General features: G+C 37.3%; 1 protein-coding gene across 6 annotated transcripts in view; it reads right to left on the reverse strand.

Moving 5' to 3' along the window:
• The window catches only part of RBMS3 (RNA binding motif single stranded interacting protein 3), a 752917-nt gene that overhangs the window by 53463 nt on the left and 679449 nt on the right, over window positions 1-20005 (reverse strand). For 4 of the 6 annotated variants that reach the window (XM_055079737.1, XM_055079741.1, XM_055079739.1 and 1 more), the window contains 2 exons: window positions 13923-14033; window positions 6877-6924 (listed from right to left, as the gene is read on the reverse strand). In XM_055079737.1, coding sequence (XP_054935712.1) covers window positions 6877-6924; window positions 13923-14033 — 159 coding nt within the window. Of the gene's footprint in view, window positions 1-6876; window positions 6925-10331; window positions 10399-13922; window positions 14034-20005 lie in introns of those variants that run through there. The other 2 variants (XM_055079742.1, XM_055079740.1) reach the window with 2 other exon arrangements.

Genomic DNA, 20005 nt, shown 5'->3' on the forward strand with positions numbered 1-20005 from the left:
AGTTTTATAAAGTAATACCCACTCAAGAAGAGTTAGTACAAAGATGGGTTTCAACCAAATCTTTGGTAGAGCATCACCGATTCCAAATTAGGGACAATTTCCAATGCAAACTGATATTATTGACTAGCAAAACAATGTGGAAAAACTGCATAAGTTTAACAGTGAATTTTGTCTGAATCAGGGCAAGTACCATGGTGAAGATTTCATTCTTGCCCTGAAGTTGTACTGATGAAAAGATTGACTCTTTTCAACCTATTGTAGCCAGTATGTAGAAGGAATATGGCAGAGGATGAAAGTATGTTCAGAAGTTCTATGGGTTGCTGTCAATGTATTTTTGGTCCTTTGTTTCATTTTTTCCAAACACAGATTCAAATTCTGAATTCTAAGGTTTTCAGAAAAGGAGAATGAATTTTGGTTCTACTTCAGTTTGTTCTCTGTCCATTGTGGTCTTTTTCTTGATTTAGTCATGATGCCCATCTAGGAAATTAAGTTCAAAGCAACTGAGATAAACATTTGACAACATTTATCTGTAGTTTTCATATGTTTCTCATAAAGTCCAACTATGAACAGAAAAAAAAATGATGTTTTACTTTTCATTTTCAAATAGGAGGATCTTTTAAAGAGTTATCATTGTATGGAAAAGAAACACTAAAAAGAGAATAGACTCGTGATTTTGCATGAAAATGTGGAGGGTAGTTCCGGACTTCCTGTTTTCTGTCCTTGAAATAAGCTGGATAAGGTGTAGCAGAGACTTGGAGAGGAGAGAGGAAATAAATCAGACACCCCCATCTCCCAAACCTCAAACCTCAACTTTCTCTGGACATCACCACTCTGGCCTTAGCTCTATCCTTCCTGAATTATTGTGTTTTTTTTAAAAATGTATTCACTGTTTAACTATTCACCTTAGACTTTTCCTAAGCAAAGAGATCTTCAGCCATGCATTTGACGAACTTAATTCAAACTCACATTAAAGTAACTCTACAGCTGCTGAAGTCAAAATAAAAGGTTTTGGTTCCTATACTCCTAAAATCACTTCAAGTATCATGGTGATACCCAAATCACACTCTGAAAAATACTACTCTGATATACTTTCCGGCCTTTAATTAGATGTATATTCCAAACGTTCCAGAAAAAAACTTGATTCTTAAACATTCTGTGAGGTCAAGTCTTCAGTGTCTTTGTAACATGTTCCAGAAATATGTTCTATCAATGATCCCCTCTATTGGGGACATTCTTCCTGATGATTAGCCCACATCTTATTAGTGTCAAAAACCAAATCAACAAAACAAAACAAAATCTAGACGTACAAAAAATACCCCACTGAAATAGCACCTACTTATGCTCATATTGATGAACTTCCTTAACCTCCGTCACCTTCACCTCAAGTCCATTTTGGCCATCTGCTCCCATGACCTTGACTTTGCTGAGAAATATTAGTTCATTATCCACATTCTTAAGTCTAAGTATTGTACTTCTGACCACTTCGTATGCCTCGTTGAGACTTCTAGTCTCTATCGTCCCTGCTTTCTCCTTTTCTCCCACACTCTACTGCCTTCTTTTCTTTTTCTATCCATCCTGGAAACTAGTTTGTCACTCAGTAACTCTCTTGCCAATGTCAGCACACATTGCCCCTTTTCTCACTCCACTCAGTGAAACCTTAGCCCTGGATTAATCCACCTGTCTGCCTTCTTGGCTACTGATCACTACAGTGAAAAATCAAACATCCTCACAGACTGGTATAACAAAAATCTATAGTCTGTAGCTTCAAATGGCCCCCCAGGGCTGCCCCTCAAGCTTCCTGTGTATTGTTAGTTGGCTTTCTTTTTTCAAATCTCTGTTCTCCTTCAGTCCCTCACCATGCCATTCCCACTCACTCTCAGAAGATGGCACTTAATACTTCACACACACACACAAACAAGTAGTATCATAGAGATGATCATACTAAGTGAAGTAAGTCAGACAGAGAAAGACAAATACCATATGATATCACTTATGTGGAATCTAAAATACGACACAAATGAACTTATCTATGAAACAGAAACAGACTCACAGACATAGAGAACAGACTGGTGGTTGCCAAGGGGGAGGGGGTTGGGGGAAGGGATGGACTGGGAGCTTGGGACTAGCAGATGCAAACTATTATATATAGGATGGATAAACAGCAAGGTCCTACTGTATAGCACAGGGAACTATATTCAATACCCTGTGACGTTTCATCACAGGATATACATGTATATATACATGAATATATACGTGTGTATATATATATATATATATATATATATATATAAAACTGAATCACTATACTGTACAGCAGAAATTAACACAACATTGTAAATCAACTATACTTCAATTAAAAAAATTAAACAAACAAAAAAAGTATTTATCATGTAGGAAACCCTACACTTGACTTCCTACTCGTATGCTTACAAACTTACATGCAGGTGCACTGTCCTTTCCTCCTGTCCTCCTGCATTCCTAGAGGAGATGTCTGGCTTCCTCAATGACCTTGTTCTATCAGTCATCCCCTGTATGAATTACATCTTCAACCGTTAGAACTCTTTCCTGGCTTCTTCCTATCATGACCAAACATTTCCCATCTTAAAAAAAAAAATTAGTCAATCGATCAGTTCCCTTCTCCATTCGTTTTCTGTTATTATCATCTCTCCTCTTCAAAGCCAATTTTGTTAGGTCCGACACTTTTTACATCCACTTTGTCATAGGACATTCACTGTCTTGCTCTTCCCCCTAAAACTGCCCTATCAGAGTGGCTAGTGACCTCTGTGTCACAAAATCCAATGGCTTCTTTTCAAAACTCATCTTAATAGACTGCCCTCTCTTGAAACCCTCTCTTGCTTTGGCGTCTTTGGAAATCTCACACTCTTGATTTTCCTTTTATGTCTATAGTTATCTTTTCCAATCTTTACTTTAGGTTCCTTTTTCTGCCCATTCTTTATTTTCAAGGATCGGCCTACTTCTCTTCACTCGAAGCACATTTTCTGGGTGACATGAGTTAATTCCATGACGATAACTCCAAAATCCATTTCTACCTAAGAGCTGTCTTATGAGCTCCAGAAATAGACATACAAATATTTATTGATTATCTCTATTTGGATGCCTCACAGACATCTCAAACTCAACGTGTACAACACTGCATTCAAACGCTTTCCTGCCAAATTTGATTCTCTTTCCTCTGGTTCAAAGCTCAGCAAATGATACCTCAGGCCATTGAGTGCTAGGAACTTAAGAGCTACCTTTAACTCTTTCCCCTCCTTCTACTCTGACATCCAGCGAGTTACTAAGTCTTGTGTGTTCTACCTCTTTCAAATTTGTCATATTTGTCAACTCTCCATTCTTATTTGCACACCTTGGGCACATGTCAACTTGATTTTCTGCTTGGACTCCTGAGTCCTGGTCCCCGTTTTCCAGTTCTGTCTCTCTCCAGTGCATTCTCCACCTATATCCAGAGTGATCATGTCACTCTCCAACTTAAACTTTTTAGTTTACATCTATTGCCAGCAGGATGGAGTCCAGCTACCATAGCTGGTGACATTGCTCCACCTTATTTGTCCAGGATCATTTTCTCTACTCTCATCTCTCTTTATGCATCCCTGTCCTATTGAACCATCTGTAGTTCCCCGAATTTGCCATACCCTGCTACCCGTGAGCTTTGTACATGCTGCCCTGTTAGTGTGAAACTCCCTCCTCCATCTTATTTTTCACTTGGCTAATTCCCACGTGTCCTTATGTCTCCATTCAGAGGTTTCTTCCACTTTCTCTGACTCCTACCGTAGGTCAGTTTTCTCTTTGTGTCCCCATAGCACCTTGTAACAAGGATGATTAGCATAGCTGTTGCTAATAACATTTGAGCACTTATTTGATGCCAGAACCTGTGCTAAGCAGGCTACATATCTTAACTCATCTAATGCTCACAACAACCTTACGAGGTAATTAATATTTCCTCAGATAAATAATCCAAGCTACAGAGAAGTTACATGATTTTCCCAAGGTTCCACAACTAGTGAGTGACACAGTAGATTCTGAACTCAGGCATCTTATTGAAAATTTTACAAACTTGTAATCACTTGTTTGTGCCTAACTTCCTAATTGGACCCTAAGTTCGTAGAAGGAAGTTGTATCCCTAGCACCCGACACAGTGATTGTCACAAAGTGTGCTCCCAATAAATACTATTTGGATAACTAAAAGAACAAGGTGGCATGTGGCTCAAAGAGGAAAGAGTTCTTGCCTAAAATCAGATTTACCCTGATTACCCTGAGATCACCTTCAGTGTCTGCCATTGTGATGTTTTGCCCCAAGAACACCAAATAATTTGCTGTCATCTAATCACCCCATAGAATTTCATTTCCTGTCCCATTCACCTCATGTACATTTCCCACTCTTGTCCAACTGGTAAACTCATATTCATCCTTCCACATCAAGCTCAGAATTCACTTTATTCCTGAGGGTTCCCAATCTTCATTATAGATTCTAAATTTTAGTTCCTCCATACTTTATACATTTCAACATCATCATCATCAACAACAACATTAATTTAGACCATCATATATTTTTTTTAACCAATGGTCCATTTTCTATTTATCTTTGTATCTCTAGTACTTCAGTGTTGTGCCCAGCACTCAGAGGGTGGTCAAAAAATGTTTGATATATTGATCGAACAGAATTAGGTTGGGTTTTGTTTCTGTAGATTACCACGGAGATATTTCAAACTCCGATACATCATGGCAGTTAGTTGGCTCCTACAATGGCCAAGAATCGATTACTATTGGAGTTGTCCAACACTGGCATATTGGGAGACATGAGAAGAGGATATCACAATACCTTATGCCTGTTTCACTTTCCTGATCTGATCAAGGGTTTGGCAAAGGATATGTTATTTTTTCAAATGTCATTCAAGTTGTGCCCACCAGATAAGTCACAAACATTTTAGGAAGGCAAGTCTATTTTCATTTAGAGATGGACTAAAGAGGCCAAAGAAGTCTGTGCAAATTTATAAGATGTCAAACCACCAACCCAATCTTGTAAGGGGAAAACAACTGTAAAATCTCCCAAAGTGTTATTTTTCCTGTCACTTCTATTTTAGTCCCTTTGTATTTCACTGGGGTCTTAGCACTTATTTTAGTTTAGTGATATCATACCTGAGCTTTCTAAATGTTCTACGTAATTACTGTGTCTTATTCCTCAAGCACACACCAAACTGCCAGATTAAGTTTCTCAAAGCACTGCTTTGATCAAGTCATTTCTCTGCTCAAGGACTCTCAGTGGCGCCTGACTATGGAATTAGGTGGGAACTCTGAGTCCAGATTTGCCGCCAGATGTTCTGCCACAATTGATTTGTGTAGAGCCTGACCCATGACACACATCTAGTAAGTGCTTTTGATGTTTTCATTGATTTTTCCATTGTGTTCTTGAAAGTGAAATCAGAAAACCTAGTTTAAGGAAAGTTCCATTTTGTGTCTTTCATTATTATCCATACTGGCAAATTATTAAGAGTAGATGTCTCTTGTTAAACAAAGATGCCACACGGTAAACAAAGTAAAGGCTACATACGTTAGAGAAAGCATCTTCCCAGGGGTCCCATATCCTAAATAAAACAGGCACATGAAGATATGACAGGTAATACACTTTGGGGAAAGATAAGTGGTATTTTCATTAATGACAACTTATAGAGATTTCCAGGAGGACCAAAGTAACTTCACAGCTGAAAGCTAACGCATTGCTTCTCAACTGAACTTCTAAGAGGAGTATTCAGCCATGAGCATAATTAAACAAGTCCACAAGACATGAGAAAAGGATTACCCTGAATATGCTGGGTCAAGCAAACCAGGTGGCCAAGAACATGATGTTCTCTGCTTGAAAACCGTCATTCAGTTGCCAGACTCTGCTGCTCTCTGGGCTCTCCCATTCTGTTTCTGGCCTTTGTCTCTTGCTCTCTCTCCAGTGCCCTTTCTTGGTTTAGATTTTATGTCCTCATCATCTGACACATCAAAGGATTAAAGAGTTCAAAGCCCTTCATGCTGCCAGTATTTTATTTAGTTAAAATCAACAAAAATGAAAACTTGTGCCCATTTTCCTCTTTGCAAGAAACCAAAATGCAAAATCAAGACGAAAGCACAAGAAGATCTGTGCTGTTCAAAATTAAAACTCATGTCTTCACATATGTATACTCTGTGACAAACTGCACCACTGGATTTTACGAAACTACTTCAATATTGCTAATTAAAATGCTCGAGACACTAACGAATTCTCAAATCAACCTCTGCCACTTTGCTGTACAAATGGAACATTGGCAGATTTTCTTTCAATATCCAAAACACCATTTTTGGAACAAATTTGAAGTTTTGATTCATTCAACAATTATATCAAGTACCTACTATGTGTCAGACACTATGGTGCAGAGCAAGCAAAATGGGATGATTTTCTGATTTCAGAGGATTTCCGGTCTCTAAAGCAGTGCTTCTCAAACTACTTTTATTCATCTGTGCCCTCTTTTGATAAACACAAGTATCCTTCTCCAATTTCCAAGAAAGTCTAATGAACGCTTCCAACACTAAGAATTACTGATACACAGAACATAGACTCAATTTTCTGTGTATCCTTCATAGACCAAAAGTCTTTGAGCTTTTACTTTTTATTTCAAAAGCAACACATTTATTTTCCATACACAAAACTGGATTGGAATATTAAATATCCTTTTTTGAACCACATATGCTAACCCCCCACCCCGGAACTGAAACTGAAATGCCTGCTTAGAATCACTGTTTGAGAATCACTGCTTTAAAGAGTTTCGGAGAAAAACCAGGCAAGCTCCCTCTCTCCCATCCAATCAAGTCTTAAAGGAATTAGAATTTTCCTACCTGACACAACAGCTGGTGGAGTATCATAATCCTGTCTTGGGACTGAATCTTTGAATGAAAAGAGCATGAGAAAGAATGCAATGAAGTACAAAAGAAAATAAAATAGAATTTTAGCTCTAAAACTTGGAAATGCCCACTGTATGTCACATGGTACCTAAGGCTCCTGCCTTCAAGCACTCAAGGAGGCACTCTGACCCCTTGACAGTTGACAGTTGACACAAGAGTCCCCACAACCACCACTCTGGATGTGTCGTTAGGCCCCCGTGTGACCCGTGAGGACAGCATCATCTGTCCCAGAGTATTGTCATCTTCCTCATCTTTCATAACTTTGGTCCCTTCCTTGGGTCGTCAACTTGCAATATGTACCCTCTTTGGCTGACACAAAAGTTCTACAAAATGACCCGTCAGGAAGGGGACCAAAGTGCAATATGAAACCCCAGTCCTGGAGAACAAAAGAAATAACTACAGTTTCAAAAGAGATAAATGAAAAATTTGCACATTCCCAAATTCTGTGGAGGCTGACATGTTTTGAAGCTAGAATTGTGTTATTGACCACTCATCTCGGGCTCTGTCCCTAGTGGTCGAGGCCAAGGAGCTTTGTGTGCTGGTATCGTGAGGACACAGATCAACAGAACAGCATCTATTCAACAGATGGCTGCTGTCTTTTTCCAAAGTGTCATAAAATCGGAAGTGGCAAACTGTAAATCGAGGTTAATTGAACAACATGACATCCATTTCAAAAGTTAGGGTGATGTGGGACCGAATATAACTTCTTTTTTTAAAGATGAAAAAGAGGCTTTGGCTTAATATCATTTCTTTAGCCAGGGATCTTAAAAAGGAAAGTGGGACATGGCCCCACTTCTAAAAATGGAAAGTTCTCATTTCTCCAGCTCCCCTTGGAGGGGTAAACTGTGTAAAAGGGACCGGGTATTGCTCATATTCAAATAAACTGCCCAAACATGGTTAAAAGGATGCTTCTGCATGACCCTCATTCCATTCATATGATAATTATTCCATTTTAAAAATGAAAACCTCAAACTTCACTCGTCCACCTACTTGGTAACTTAATTTGGACTATCACAAATTTATCCGTTTCATCTCCAATGTTGATCACTCTCCCATGAGTGAATGGTGTGTGAAAAGACACATTAGAACTTGAACAATGCAAGGCCAGCCCAGCAAGCATTGATCAAAGATTCAAACGCAAGTAAACCTTAGGCATGAATTATTCTGTTTCTCACAACAGGTACGTGAACTAGTGACTTGATTATAATCCCCAAATCTAGAATATATAAAATCATTTTCAAGGGGTCTCCAGATATTTGATTAATACTGGCATTAATTCTGATTATCTTTTAAAAAACTAAGCTCACATTATTACTACAGACAAACAAGACCGTGACACTAGTCATTTTCCAAGAATATATTTATAACATTTTAAAATTTATAAAAACTCAGGCTCATTGCTGAATTCTTGGAGAATGTAGGAAAGTATCATGATTAATATAGAAATTATCCCTAACCCCATCACCTAGAAACCATCACACTTGTTTGTACTTGTTACAGCCTTATTTTATAAATATTTTTTCATAGTTGATACGAACTCCACACATGCAAATTTACATCCTGCTCTTTTGATTTAACATGATAGTTAATCCCTTCCGAATTATTTTATACTTATAACTTCATGCTGCATTACATTCTAGTTTATGGATGGATTACAGTTTATTTAATCTTCCTTATTAGACATTATAAAGAACACTGGGCTGAATATTTTTAAGATATATTTTCTGTTATTCTAGAATATTTCCAGAGAATAGGTCTTCAAAACTATAACTATTTGGTTGGGGAAGAGAGCTATTTTTGAAATGTCTTTCAGGCCCACCCTGCTATCCAGTTGAGACTTCCACAAATTTGGATTCCTACCATCACACTATCCATGCTTGAGAATGTATATCTCCTCACACCTTCGTCAGCAATGTGTATTATTTTAATAACTTTATTTAATGGGCTTTATGTGTGTGTCTGTGTGTGTATTAGATTTACTGTTAAGTTGATCATTTTTCATATGTTTTTTGGCTTTCTATTTCCTCCTTTATCAACTATCTGTTCATGTTCTTTGGCATTTTATACATTGGTACTTTTGTATTTTTTGCTAATTTATTGGAATTCAGAATCTATTTTTTAAACAGCAAAAGCTTACTATTTGCAAATAAACTTTCATAATACTACACGTTCACTTAATGCCTACTTGTTTATTGTTTATATTGTACTAACTTCAAAAATTCACTTATCTTACAACAAGACTAAATAAATTAAAAAAAACTATTCCCTTTCATCTATATTTTCTTTCTTGTATTTAACCATTTTTAATTGATTAATACTTTTTCCTGAAAAAACATTTCAGGAGATGTACTCATGACCACTTATGAATTTATGATACTGTTTCCTAATCATGAGTCCATTTAACATCGTGTATTGGTTTTTATCACTCTGTCTTAATATTCCTGGATAATAGTTGAAAATAGACAATCTCTAAGCAAAATGAATAATTCAGGATTTTCACCTGATACCATCAGAATTTCAAAGAAATACAGGAGGGATGGTGCCACTGAAAACTGTGAGAAAACTATGTTGAACAAGTCAAGAACAATTACAAGATTATCTCTGTGAGCGGCTATGGTTACACCACCAGAATCCAATGATGTCACAAATCACCAGTGGTCTGGAGACACAAACAGAACTGCAGATAAGGAGCCTGCAGAACAAAAACTTTTTATTTCTTTCAACAGATCCTGGTGACATTGTAAGCCACTGGTGACCACCAACTGAACAAATGAAAAGGAGATAAGAAACTTGTAAAACCAGATTGTCATGCAATTTGGAGGTTCTCATAACACGTAAAATCCCCAGTGGTTTCTGCTAAAGCTTACAATAGACTGATAAGAAATTATGGATAAAAGGGCCTTGGTCCTTGAGGGAATCCTGTGACAAAAAATAAACAAAAGCAGAAAAGCTAGAAACTTCTTCAAGGTCAGCAGGGCCCTGGAATAAAACCGTTATACTGCTTGCATAAAATTCATTTCTTTTAAGCCCTGCAGATCCCGTCCAGCTTAAAAATAGGTAAAGAATTGAACGATAAACATTTGAGGTGGCAAAGAATGGTTAATTAACCTACAAGGCATCCCTTTCAAAATGTGGGGTCATGGGGGACCAAATACATCTAATTTTATGAAGTTGAAAAAGAGGCTTTGGCTCAGTACACTTCCTTTACTCAGGGATCTTAGAAAAGAAAGCGGGACATAGCGAATGGCCTAAGGCACCCCTTCTGAAGATGGAAAATTCTAATTTAGCTCCAGGTCCCATTAGCCCTGAACCCTGCTTACTTTGGTTATTCCCTGGATCGCTCTGCTCTGCCCTTGGAAACTATTTCCGGACTTGAGGTTCCTGTCTTAATCTTGACTTGTCACTGTTCACACCTTGTTTTGCAGAATTTCAGTGAGCTCAGATGTCTGAAAGCCTCTGGAAAATTATAGTAGGAGAGAGACATGGTCGGAGAGTTTTAGATTGACTGGCTGTGGCAATATGGCGGGGAACAGACTGGAGTAAATTGAGGTGGGAAACAGGAGAACAGTTAGGGGACTATTACAGTTAATCAAACGAGGCCCGGGGCAGAGACTCTAGAATATGAAGGAAGGGATATATTTGACAGATGTCTATGGGACTTGAATAGTAACTGTATGTGGTGGGAATTGAGAAGGAAAGGGTCTACACTGGGTCCTAAGTGTAGTGTTGGACTCCCCGGGTGAGTGGTCGTGGGGTCAGCTTGAGAGGGAACAGGAACAGGACCCTATAAGAGGAAGGGTCAGTGAGAAGAAAGCTTGGGAAGCTCATGAGATTAGTTTGGGTCGTGTTGACTTCGAGATGTCAGAGGGAGAGTCACGTGGAAATATTTAGCAAGTGGTTGGACAAATGACTAAAATTCTAAAATGGTCTAAAATTCTAAGACAAGGTTAGCCCTGACGACTCAGATATAAGAGTCTTCGTCATAGAAGGCAGAGTTCAAAACCATCGAAGTGGAGGAGCTTGTTAAGGAAATCATGTATGAATGAGAAGTAAGTTTAAAAACTTATTTAGCAGCTAAGAAAGAAAAGAAGCAATGGCCAGAGAGATCAGAGGAGGACCAGGAAAACCTTGGGGAGGAGTCACAAACTGACAGCTCTTAGGAAAATTGGGTCCAATATTCAAACATAGGGAGATTTCCCATTAAAATCCAAGTAGCTTATCTTGAAAAACTGGAAGTTTTCCATATCTCATGCCATTAACACTCACAACACCCCTGGGATATAAACATTACTTTTCCCACTTTGCAAAAGAGGAAATAAAAGTTCAGAGAGGTCAAGTAACCTGCCTAAACATGCACAGCTAATAAGGGGGCAGAACCAGGCTTTAAACTCAAATTCAATACCCACTGTTCTTTCCATGATACCAGGCCACCTTCCCAGCAATGGATAAAGTGTGTTGAAAAGATGTAATAAGGTGGTGAAATCTGATTAAAAGAATCAATAAGAGCCACTCCAAATGCCAATCAAAAATTCAGACAAAATGAATCTATGATATTATATCAAAGTGTAAGAGTGACAGTTTAAGAAAAAAGTATAACTTCCTGCTGGACACTCAACATTGTCATTGATATTTTGTTGAATAAATCTACAAATTAATACTGTTTTCTCTCTGCCTTTTCAGAACCTTATGCAACTTTAAACCTTTGCAAAACATCAATTTACATAAAGCTTATAATGCTTTTAAGCATTAGTACAAATGTGAAGGAGGAAAATAATTTTTAAAAAAGCTAGATGAAATTTGATGTTAAATATAAGCCACGTGCTTAAAACTTCTGCTTTCTGAGAAAGAAAAGGGGATATATCATTATTGAATAATTTGGCTATTACCAGCTGGGCAAAAATTGTGGTCTTGTATAAATGTATCCTTTTTGAAAATACTCAAACACTAGTCATAATAGACATTATTGAATCAATAAGTATTGTACTTCTGACACTGTTCTATATAATTGAGCTTATTTTTCAATTTCTTAAAGGATTCAGTCATATTCTCAATTAACTTAGGTCACATTTTTCCTAGTTTCCTCCAAATTTGAATTTCAGTAAGTCAGCTGGCTTTGCTTTTGATTCAAATGAGTAGAATTTAAAAAGTGTTTCTTTTTATGCTTTGCCTTAGAACTCCCTCCTTTATCAGATTACAAATTGTTATTCAATACAGTAAAAGTGAATTACTTCATTTATTCATAATTTGTGATCATTTAAGTAGGGGAAAGCAGATATAAAGGGAAATCAGTAGTGGGACATGAGAAACTTCAAGCCTTCCAGTATTGTCCTGGGATCTGCTTTATTATTAATAAAGAGACTAATGTTACATGTTTCTCTAGTGTTTCCTCTAATAATGAGACTACAGATAATCTTCACACATTGCTAAAAGCTATAGAAATAGTATCTTCAAATTCTAATGGAAATTAGCTGTACCACACTGTAAAATTAAACAGTCTTAGACATGACTTTTAAAAGTCTAGTTCAGAGACCTAAAGAATCATTTGATCTAGTCTAAGCTTTCAGACACATAGGTATCATCAACTGCTTTTTATAGGTTCAGCAACTGAGGCCTTCTAGATGGGTACTTTGTTTATGTTCATAAAACTAAATTTCTTTATTGAAACAATGGGACTCTTTCCATTAGGTATACAGACTTTCCTCCTATTTAGAGCAGATTACTGAGACCTCAGTGGACATGTCAGAAACCTCTTAAATCCTCAAAAGCCTGTGAGTCAACACATCTATGTAGCAAGCAAGCCATTGCTTTAAGGTAAAATCTCTTTTAAGGTACTAGCTTTAAGGTACTAGCTAATGTACCTAGTGTGCTTAGATGTTTGGAAATGTTGCCAGCATAACTGAGAAGAATCACAGTAGTGGTGACTATGAGACATATAGGCACAAAGTCATAGATAGAGGCATATGGTTGAAGGGGTCCCATAGATCTCCATGTTCATTACTTCAACTGGATGGAGAGGGGCATTGAGACCAGGAGATGTTATCTTCCTAAGGACAGACAGAAGCAATAGGGCTCCATCAGGCTTTCTATAGTATTAAAGCTGTCTCACTCAGAAGAAGATACATGTTTTCCTCTCTCCATCTTTAAAAATGACAAAATTATCTACATTAACATTTATGAAAAATAAAAACTGTTACATGGGATATTGGTTTTGACATTTTTCATCGTTCTCTATAATAAAGTTGCAGTATTCCCTGTTGCATTAGACATTTGCCCTCCTGACCATTTGGGGAACTGTCTTTGAAAAGATTTTTTAAAACACAAAGGTTTGCCAATGATTTCAACTGCCTTGTTGATATAAAAGCAAGGCTGCAATGGGCATTTTTGAATATACTTTTGTGCCCTAAGGAAAAATAATGGCTAATCAAAAACATCCCTACCTATAAAAAAAATCAGGTACATTAGATTCCTTTCCTTTTTTGAACATCATCTATGTTGACATATTCAAAAGAAAGATTAGAATAAGTTGATTATGTGAGGTTCTCAATTACTTTTTGTTGCTTTAAACATTGAAAGTAAATAAAAAGCCCTGAATATTAGTCATAATCAAGGTTGGCCTCTCTCTTGTGAGTAACCTGGGGATGCTGTGAGCTGAAGTGGTAAATATCTGGGAAAGAAAAACTAGGCTCAAATGTATTAAGTTACAAGGTCTAAAATAGACACACCTGGTGCATTGCATCATAGGAACCAGAAGTAACACAAATTTAAATGCAACGCGGTAGAACCTTCAGCCTTGTCAATGCGAGTAAATGTGCCCTGGAACTGTGCATGCAGAGGGCAGTTTATTCACAGTGGGACCTAAAAGGCATGTTAGTCAGTGGTGCAGAACCAGTTCTGCTGATGATGCCAGTAAGAACAGCGAGTATCGCACCTTCTATTGATGAAGTCCAAGAAAACAAAAGGAAACAAACTCTTCAACTCACCGTTCCTGTTGTGCCCAACGAAAGGTGATTCATCTGTTGTGTCAGGGGGCCCATCATGTTTGCTGGCTGCATTGACATAGGATGGTCCATTGTTGGCGTAATCACAGCACCCTATAAGCACACACAATGTCCATCTGAAAACATGTTCCACAATAAAGGAAACTTTAAAAAAATAAACACAGTAAACTGTGTTAACATCATACGTGCTTACTTCTCACTAAAAAGGCTAACTTGAGCCATGTGTGATTTTTACATCCATTCATTTCATTTTGTGCCTGTCTAAATATGTAACATTAGCGACTTTATCTCTGATGTGATTTATCTGTCATTGTCATTTATACGTCCAATATTCAATGTAGAATGTATTCTAAGACATCAGATATATCCTCTCTCACTGTTCTACATACAAACTTCTCCGGCTGAAAAATATAAATACTATGGAAATTCTCTAATTGTTCTTGATATTGAGTAAAACTTTTGCTTTTGTCATTTACCCAGGATTTACACAGATAATTCTTGATCACCTCAATACAACCTTCCCCCAGGGGGATAATGCTGGTCCAGATGGGTTTCTTGACGGGATACCTTTAAAGGACATATTAAAATCTAACACAGGGGCTTCCCTGGTGGCGCAGTGGTTGCGCGTCCGCCTGCCGATGCAGGGGGGCCGGGTTCGCGCCCCGGTCTGGGAGGATCCCGCGTGCCGCGGGGCGGCTGGGCCCGTGGGCCATGGCCGCTGGGCCTGCGCGTCCGGAGCCTGTGCTCAAAAAAAAAAAAAATCTAACACAAATGTTATAAAAGTCAAAGCTACCATTTCCCGTATTTTTTCCTCCTAATCTTTTGACCTACTTTCTTTCTATCTGTGCTTTTGACAAAAGCCTAGAGGATACTGAAGTCTGCTAAATGCTGGTCAAATGAAACAGCACTGAAATTTTTTTAAATGCAAAAATATCAAGTGTTTCATCATGGAAAGGCCTACTTCTAGAATATGCTTTTTGATTTATCATAACTGTTGGAAATGCAAGAAGTGATAGATATAAAAAAAAAATTCTGTCCATATACAAAGTGTCACATGGCCCATGAAGCCTGAAGCCAGGCCATACTACCCTTCTCTTCCTTTTCCTTTCCACTATCCTACTATTCCACCTTAATTGACTAACTTAGAGAATGGAAAGATTTTTTTTTTTAATTGAAAAGCTAGGGTTGGATGGAATCTTTGAGACTGTATAATTCCAGTGCTTTATTTTAAAATAGTAATAAAGGCAGAAGCTCATTTAAATACCCAGTGGTAGAAAAATGATTATGAATCTGAATGCTATTTTTTTCTGTAAACATTATTTTTCTATGTGACTTTTTTCATACAAATAAATATTTTGAAGAAAAAAAAATAAGTCAGATTCATGTGGATGGAAGGATCTCAGCACCCAAACTAATTACCCATAAGCAAATATGTCCTAAAATGCCTTAGCTCAGGATAATCAGTTTCTCGTGCTATTATCCAAATCCAGCTCCCTGACTGTACCTGTTAAAAGATCAGGCTGTCACTCAGCCTCCCTTGCGGGCTCTTCCTCACCAATATGGAAGGAAAATAGAAACTGAACCATATATTTGTAAATGATTGATATACAGAGCTAGCTTTGTTCTCAAAGACATTTGGACTTTTGAGCTAGAATCAGTCAAAACACATATGTTATTTTATAATCTGTAGCTTGTAAATAGACAGAGTTGTACATTTGCATTGCTTGAATTTCTTGATGCTTCCATAAACTGTCATTCATCAGAATGCTTCTCAAATGAGAGACATGATAAGCTTTTACTTAATTATAATTCAGAGACACAACACTTTTTCTTCCTGCTGCCTGAATTTAACAAAAGCATCTTTACTTTTTCCTTAAAAAAAAAAAATTACTAGCCTTTATTTCAGGTATTTGTCATATCAAACTAGCAGTAAATACTTTGAGAAGAACTGAGACGCTTCTTAAATCACTTAGGGATAAACTATAGAATAATCTCAGAGTTAAGACAGAAGTTCTGAAGCATTTTTTTTTTAGCCAAAATGTGGCACTTTCACAACATTCTAATCCTTAGCAGGTGCAAGACTTCAATACTCTTCTTGAACTTGAGATTTAGGCTATCTTCTTATAATATTTGCCCCTAGAGGTTCTGACACACAGCTAACTTGTGACAGTCCCGGAAACCCCACAATTCTAATCAGATTGCCCTAGTCACATAAAGAATTGTTCACCATATATCAGAGATAAAGACCAAATTGTGTTGGCCAGGATACTTTCTTCGCAATGCCCTAGGGGTGACCTCACTCCCCAGCAGTGTGAGAGGTAGTCTTAAGTCTTTTTTTGGGGTGGCAATATGTAAATGAGATAAGGTGAGCCTGTGACAGACAGATAAATCAAAATCCATGCATGATAAGTACAGAAGGATTGAATGTCTGCATTTGGAATTAATTTCGGAAGGATCGTCTGGTCTCTTTAGAGAATCTTTTCATGGAAAGTGCTTGGGGACTCATTTGATTACAGATGCCACAGAGTGAGCGCTGCTTCTGTGTATAAACCAGAAACCTGACAATCAAAGGGAAGAGTGTGTGTGTGTGTGTGTGTGTGTATGTGTGTGTGTGTGTGGTGTGGGGAGGGATGTGTCATCATTTAGAACTGGAAATAGCAGCGCTAGGCACGGAGTGGAAGACAATGTAAGAGAAATATTCCTAACCAGGCCAGCTATTGCAAATAAAATGAACAACGAAATAAGGCTTCTTGGGGGAGGAAACATCAGGACATACATTCTTATTCAAATTTAGTAAAAATGTTCAAGAAACACAGGATTCCCACAAATGATTAAGATCATACATTTCTTAAGAAGCTCAAGGGATGGAAGAAACTTACAAGCAGTGAGTAAGTTGGAAATAGCAGACAGGAACCCCTTGGGGAAACACATTGTCTTGATGGCACTTTCCCAGGGACAGACAACTTAGGGAGTTTGAAGTGCTGGTTATCTACAACAAAGACTGGGCTTTGCCAGTCACTGTGTTCATCAACTGCAATTCAGCTACAGAATCTCTTTTGTATTATGTAAGACATGAAAAAGTGTGGGGGAGAGAAAAAAGAAAGAAAAAATAACAAAAAGGGAAGAGAAAAATCTATGGCTGTTAAGGCAAAATTATAATCGTGCCTCATTAAATACACTGTCAAATCCCTTCCTATCTGATGCATTTAAGCCATAGACTGAAGAGTGTTTTGTGACAGATGCTGCCAACACATTAAGGGTAATTTCATTTGCTCAAAAGGTATAGAATGTGCTGTCTGACGGAGTTCGCTTGGCAAATGGCAAAGCAAGAGGAAACAGATTTTTCATTTTAGCATCTCCGGATGTCTGGGTTTGCTCAATATTTAAGCTGCAAAGAAAAATACTGTAACATGCTGTAATTCCACTAAAAAGCACAATGACCAGACAGCTGATGGGACTGTCTGGTCTGTTTTAGCCACGGCCTCTGCAAAACAAAGCTGTTCACACTCAAGTGTCAGAGGGTGGAGCCGTTTGCCCTAATTCTGAAATAAACAATTTCAACAGGATTTTGGATAAAGTTTCCAAAGATCATTGATGTGGAATAAATATATCTGACCTAAGGCCACAAAAGCATCTGTGTTGTTAACCTCCTGCCAATATTTGAAAGAAATTTTAAGTCTAGGAGAGTTCATTGATATTTTAATTTTCTAACAGAAATATAGGATCATTGGCAAATTGGGGAAAACACCAGCAAGGCTCTCTCCCATCAAGAACACACATAGCTGGTTTAAAACCTACATTAATGCCATGATATGGACCACAATGAGAATTACCTGTATGAATGTTCCTGTGAATGTCAATATTCTAGGCCAGTGCCACTCCAAATATGATCAAGAATTTAAATTAGACTCTCTGGGCTTTGGGCATTGGAATCTGTGTCTTAATAAACTCTCCAAATGATTCTGATGCCCCCTAAATTTGAGATGTGTGCTCTGTCTATAAACGGCTATTGTATAAGTCAGTGTTACAAATACTTGGTCTTACTTTATTTATATTGTTTCTCAATTATTTGTTTTAAACCAATCTTATGATAGGGTATGAGCCTTTGTGTAATACTTATATTACATTTTGTTTAAAAATGCAAATAGGTCAAGCCTGCATTTTTGATGAGCTGAAATGGGGTGATTATCTGAGTAATTCAGGCCTCAGTATGATGATATGACATGTTTCTTTTTGATCAGTGTGCTTGTATTGGAGCACATTTAAAATTCCTTCCTGTTTGGAATCTTAGGGAGCCTTGAATCTGAAATCACAGAAATGTAAAAGTATTAATAAAAGGTAGGAAAATTATAACATAAGTGAAAAAAAGGAAAAGAAATATCACCCTCTTTTTTCCCTCTTGTCCAATCTAGATGGCTCAGGTCAAAATGTTTGCAGCCCAAATTGGTATATATAGGATGGATAAACAACAAGGTCCTACTGTATAGCACAGGGAACTGTATTCAATATCTTGTGACGAACCATAATGGAAAAGAATATGAAAAAGAATTTATATATGTGTATAACTGAGTCACTTTGCTGTACAGCAGTAATTAATACAACATTGTAATTCAACTATATGTCAATAAAAAATAAATTAAAAAGAAGAAAAAAACAAGAAGAAATCTTTATGTTTCTTCCAAAAAGAAAAAAATGTTTGCAGCCCATATTGTGCCCTTTTCCTATGGTCACTTATGCAAAACCATAGGACTTGTTAGTAGTAATAATTCAACACGACTTAAAAAAATGTGGTTTAAGGTCATTTGTCTTCTTTTTCATCTGTGTGTTTTCTGCTTCTCAGTTTTTAATATTTCTAGAATAAATACCTAGTAGAGTTTGTGTACACCAGGCTATTTTTAGCACATGTGACATACAGAGAATGATATGCCCTTACAAGTAAACTAGTTAGTGTAACGGATTTTCCAGTAGCAATGATGTTTTCATAATATAAATGGCATAAAGTTATTTCACTTAACTTGGGAAGTAGCTAACCAAATGCGGTGCCTTGCTATAAGAGTGTGACACTCCACGCTGTGTATGTAGAGATGTTTCACCTTTTCATTTGTTGATGTTGGCGTGGGTTTTATTTTCTTTTGTTTTGTTTGCAGGGGTGCTTGGTGAGATTTACATAGGGCTGCCTAGGGAGAGATAAAAAAGGATTGGGAAAGATTTCCCCATCCTCAGAAACACTCATTAATCCTCAACTACTTTGATCAATGTCCAACTTGCAGAGGATGGTCTGTCTTAAAATATATATATATTTGAAACCCAGAAAGCTGTGGCAAAGCTGGTAGATATGACTTCCACTCTGGAAGCATTTTGGAATCATCTCCAACAAACACTGGAGGCTTGGGAGAATCGTGAATAACCAGGTGTGGAAGCCAGGCTGCCTTGAGGACCCCATGTTAGCCCCTATCCTTCCTTCCCTTTATTATTCTCCACTTGCTTCTTTCAATATACCTTCTAAGAGGGCGAGGGTAATGTTTACACGTATTTGTAATCCCTATAATTATGAATTACATGCAGTAGATACTTGAAACAGTGTTTGTGAATTAATTTTATATATCGGCACCACAAATTGTTCAGTAAAATTAAAAATGGCTAACATTTACCAACTTTTAAAATTTCGATTGTTCATTCTAAAAGGGCTGAAATCACGTTTGCTTGTTCAAACTGTCTATTTACAGTGTTGTGGTGTTGTCTATAGTAGAAGGCATGTAATATATATTTCATAAATATTGGTTGGAAAATGTGAAAGAGAAAAACTCAAATCAAAAGGTTCTTACAAATGTTATTTTGAGATTAATAGTCAAAAGGAAGCAATCCAAAGATTCTGAAAAATCTTGTTCTCACAAAGGGCAGTTCAGTTTCAAAACCAAGGTTGTGCTCACGTATGTGTGCATTTATTAATATATTCAATCACCACACCCTTAGAGATGAGATCTGAAATTCACCTGATGTAAAAAGTTCTACTAATGTCACCATAGCATATTTATGGAAATTATCAAAATAAAAAGTATTTGTGT

This window comes from Physeter macrocephalus, chromosome 18 (assembly GCF_002837175.3).
Source record: "Physeter macrocephalus isolate SW-GA chromosome 18, ASM283717v5, whole genome shotgun sequence".
NCBI classification, from domain to species: domain Eukaryota; kingdom Metazoa; phylum Chordata; class Mammalia; order Artiodactyla; family Physeteridae; genus Physeter; species Physeter macrocephalus.